Genomic DNA, 4,214 nt, shown 5'->3' on the forward strand with positions numbered 1-4,214 from the left:
AAACCAATTTCGAAAGAAAATTCAAAGGGCCTGTAACTTTTGAACTAGTAGCCCAATCTTGGAACTGTTTGAAATTATGGATTCTACAGGCCACATTCTATAAGAAAATTTTTTTCCGGGTCCATCTGAGACAAATTTTTTTTCGGGGCTCAAAAAAAAAGCATTGTATAACCTTCTTTTTTTACCAAAAATCGACTGCACCAAAATTTCTCGGGAAAACACTTTTTCTTATTAATTTTGGTGCGTAGAATCCAAAAAAATTCGTACTTTTTCGATTAGACTTCTCAATCAAAAGTTATAGACTAGAAACCAATTTCGAAAGAAATTTCAAAGGGCTGTAACTTTTGAACTAGTAGCCCAATCCTGGAACTGTGTGAAATTATGGATTCTACAGGCCACATTCTATAAGAAAATTTTTTTTCCGGGTCGATCTGAGACAATTTTTTCTTCGTGGCTCAAAAAAGGCAGTGTATAACCTTCCTTTTTTACCAAAAATCGACTACACCAAAATTTCTCGGGAAAACACTTTTCTTATTAATTTGGGTGCGTAGAATCCAAACAATTCGTACTTTTTCGATCAGACTTCTCAATCAAAAGTTATAGACTAGAAACCAATTTCGAAAAAAAATTCAAAGGGCTGTAACTTTTGAACTAGTAGCCCAATCTTGGAACTGTTTGAAATTATGGATTCTACAGGCCACATTCTATAAGAAAGTTTTTTCCGGGTCGATCTGAGACAATTTTTTTTCGGGGCTCAAAAAAAGGCAGTGTATAACCTTCCGTTTTTACCAAAAATCGACTACACCAAAATTTCTCGGGAAACACTTTTCGGGTCGATCTGAGACAATTTCTTTTCGGGGCTCAAAAAAAGCAGTGTATATGGAATGCAATACCGGGATCACGGGATCCCGAAATACCGGGATTCCGCAGCATTTTTGCGGGATTAATCCCGCACATAAATGGAGCGGGGTCCTGCGGGACTTGCGGGACTGAGAAATTTATCGACCAAGGGGACGACTGTTTACTTTGTTAATGAAACGCATAACGGAGAAATTATTTTTTAAATAATTGTTAAACTTTTTTCGTTAAAAATGTACAATGATTTTTGAGGCACTTTAGAATTTCACCTTTTTGTGCTTTACAGGTGATGTTTTTTTGAGTTCTAAGGTAGGCTGAAGGTACTTTTTTTGTTAAACATTGTGATAATTAGCTATTTATTTTAATACGGAAGTTTTGCGGGATCCCGCGGGATTAACATCTAACAATCCCGCAAATACCGGGATTGAGAATTTGGTGCGGGATTGCATTCCCTACTTCCGTTTGAACCTTTGATTGAAAACGATTCTTATATATGCAAAGGTATAGCAGAAACCCCGCGCCACCCCTCATGCTCCGTTAGTACGGTTTTTAGAACCGGAAATCTGTTGCGTTTCGAGTTTTATCATTTGCACACTCGCTTTTTATCTTAGCGCGCTTTATTTTCTCGCATATTAGTTCTGTTCTCTTTCACTATGAAGCGGTACACGTATAAAATTTCCTATATTGGCAAATTTGTAAAATTGTTACTATTTAAAGATATCAAGGGAGGAAAACTTTGAAGAGAATGTTTGGAGGATTTCGAGGAACTTTCAGGGGTTTCATTTCGATTTTACGGGAAAGTTCCAAGCTAATTTCAGGAAAGTCTCAAAAAGATTATGCATAACTACAAATGCTAAAGGAATTCGTAGAGAAATTCAAAATATCTGCTTAAAAATTAAAAAGACCTTTGCAGGAATTCTGTTGTGGTACAAAAAGCAATCTCATCAAATTTTGTTCATAAACAGCCATAACCTTTTTCAAGGCTTTGCTAACAATTTCTGGAAATGATCATGAAGGGTTTGGTATGTTCTGGCAATTATTTTCATGTTGCCATGGACTTTGATTAAACTTTTCTCTAAATCCTCCTGAAGAGCTTCTAAATCATGTATTTCTCAGAATAGGTATCCTTGATATTTTCCTGAAATTATCTGGACGCTTCGTTCGAAATTCTTATGAAGTTATCTTACCATTTAAAGCCGTCATCAAATTCTAATTTTTTCCCTGCTTTTTAAAATTTCAGGAAAATTAGCCGCCCTTCAGCATTTGATAAAACAAACTGAAACTTGACCAGCAAGAGATATGTGTCCGAAGTTTGTAGTTATCTGAGAGGGCAAGGGGCAATACTCTAAAGGTTATCAAGGTTTAGATAAATCAACATAACAAAGAATGCGATTAATGGGACAGTCGCCGTCACCGCCACGGAAGTGATAATTGAAGTATCGGGTGTAGCTTAATGGAATACTTGTCGCCAAATTCCTGCTGTGGGTCTTCCAATGGGACAATTGCTTCCCTCTTTCTAACGTTAGTGAATACGATAGCGGCGAGTAAGTGTTCACTTGGAGCCCTTGACAACTATCCACCAGATTATGGACCCCATCTTCGAGACGGCGATAGCTTCGATTTCATTGTAGTAGGTGCCGGTTCTGCAGGATCCGTGGTTGCAAGTAGGCTATCAGAGAATCCAAATTGGAAGGTCTTGCTGATTGAAGCTGGTGCATACCCATCAGCGGAATCGGAGGTAACTATATGCGCTGACGTTGCTCGTTTTCTAGTACCATTTGCAGGTGCCGGGATTGTTACTCCAACTGCAGAATACTGACATTGATTGGAAGTACAGGTGTGAACCATCGGAGCACGTTCGCTTCAGGAAACAGACCAGCTGCCCTCGTGGAAAGGGTTTGGGGGGTACAAGCCTGATTAACTACATGGTTTACACTCGCGCAAGCCACGCTGACTACAACAACTGGGCCACATCTGGAAATGGAGGGTGGGGCCCTGAATCCCTCATGCCGTTGTACGACAGGCTTGAAAACTTCCAAGGGGGGAACGGCCAACTGAGTGTAACCAGAAGGGAGTCGAACGAACCCATAATTCCTAGTTTGATGGAGGCCTACGATGAACTGGGGTACACCCGCGACAATAACGACGGCGACTGTTTAGGGCGATCGTCCGGTATCTTCACTGTATCGAACGGCAGGAGGCAAAACGTTGCCAAGGCGTATCTGCAAGTCAAAGGCAGACCCAATCTCTTCGTCACCCTCAACAGCCAGGTGTCAAAGCTACTAATTGGCCCATCGCTCCACGTCCGAGGCGTAGAGGTGCGCTCGGGAAGCCGTCTCCTGACAGTGCACTCAAAGAAAGAGGTAATCCTCTCGGCGGGCGCGGTGAGCTCGCCCCAAATACTGATGCATTCAGGCATCGGCCCAAAGGCGCATCTACAAGGCGTTGGCATAACAGTCCGAAAAGCCCTCCCCGTCGGCGACAACCTACAAGACCACGTAGCCTTGCCAGGGTTGTACTACAAACTCGACAAGTCCGCCTTACCCACCCCCTTCAAGGAGATCAACTTCGATCACGTCTACGAGTACCTGGTGCACGCCAAAGGTCCGCTGACCTCCCTCGGCACTGATTTCTTTGGATTTGTAAATCCGAAAAACGACTCCGCCCAACACACGCTGGAGGTTTGCCACTTTTTAATCCCGCAGAAGTTTCTGACCTTCCCCAACATGCATCTGACCGACGTATTCGATCTGCCGAAGAGTCTCGCCGATACCTTAGCGAAAGTGAACGAGGACAGCCCGATTACCTGCCTGTTGCCGATACTCTCGTACCCGCAGTCGAGAGGAAGGGTTCGGCTAAGATCGGGCGACCCGTTCGACGCGCCCTTAATCTTGACGAACTACCTCAGCGCGTCGAAAGACGTCGACAGTCTTATTGAGGGGGTGAGGTTCGTGCAGAAGATGATGCGGACCGAGGCGCTTGCGCGTTACAAGCCGAAGTTCATCCGGTTCGATCTGCCGGATTGTGATGGCCGCGATTTCGATAGCGACGCGTATTGGGATTGCGTGATCAGGAATTTTGTTCGAACCGCTTACCACTTGAGCGGGACGTGCAAGATGGGACCGGCAAGGGATCCGCAGGCGGTTGTCGATTCGAGATTGCGCGTGCATGGGGTTGAAGGCTTGAGGGTCGTAGACGGGTCCATTATGCCTACTATAGTTGGAGTTCATACGAACGCCCCAATTATTGTGATTGGTGAGAAAGGGGCTCAAATGATCAGGGAAGATTGGCAGGAAGAAAGAAGCGAGTTATAGATTTTGTTACAATGTTAATTAAACAATAAATTCAAAAACGTT

At 43.5% G+C, this 4,214-nt stretch overlaps 1 protein-coding gene across 1 annotated transcript; it reads left to right on the plus strand.

The window, feature by feature from the left end:
• The first annotated feature begins 2,242 nt into the window (after positions 1 to 2,242).
• LOC116161731 (glucose dehydrogenase [FAD, quinone]-like) lies at positions 2,243 to 4,214 on the plus strand. The gene is made up of 2 exons (XM_031475185.1): positions 2,243 to 2,596; positions 2,643 to 4,214. Exons 1-2 carry the CDS (start codon positions 2,312 to 2,314, stop codon positions 4,170 to 4,172), a joined length of 1,815 nt encoding a protein of 604 aa, XP_031331045.1. The 5' UTR covers positions 2,243 to 2,311; the 3' UTR covers positions 4,173 to 4,214.

The sequence above is a fragment of the Photinus pyralis genome, unplaced genomic scaffold (assembly GCF_008802855.1).
Source record: "Photinus pyralis isolate 1611_PpyrPB1 unplaced genomic scaffold, Ppyr1.3 Ppyr1.4_LG10, whole genome shotgun sequence".
Lineage (NCBI taxonomy): Eukaryota > Metazoa > Arthropoda > Insecta > Coleoptera > Lampyridae > Photinus > Photinus pyralis.

Excerpts from the sequence above, each read along its gene's own strand:
- LOC116161731 (XM_031475185.1), top strand. The coding sequence starts at position 2,312 with ATGGAATACTTGTCGCCAAATTCCTGCTGTGGGTCTTCCAATGGGACA. Across the intron at positions 2,597-2,642 it reads ACCCATCAGCGGAATCGGAG|GTGCCGGGATTGTTACTCCA; the intron begins GTAACTATATGC and ends TACCATTTGCAG.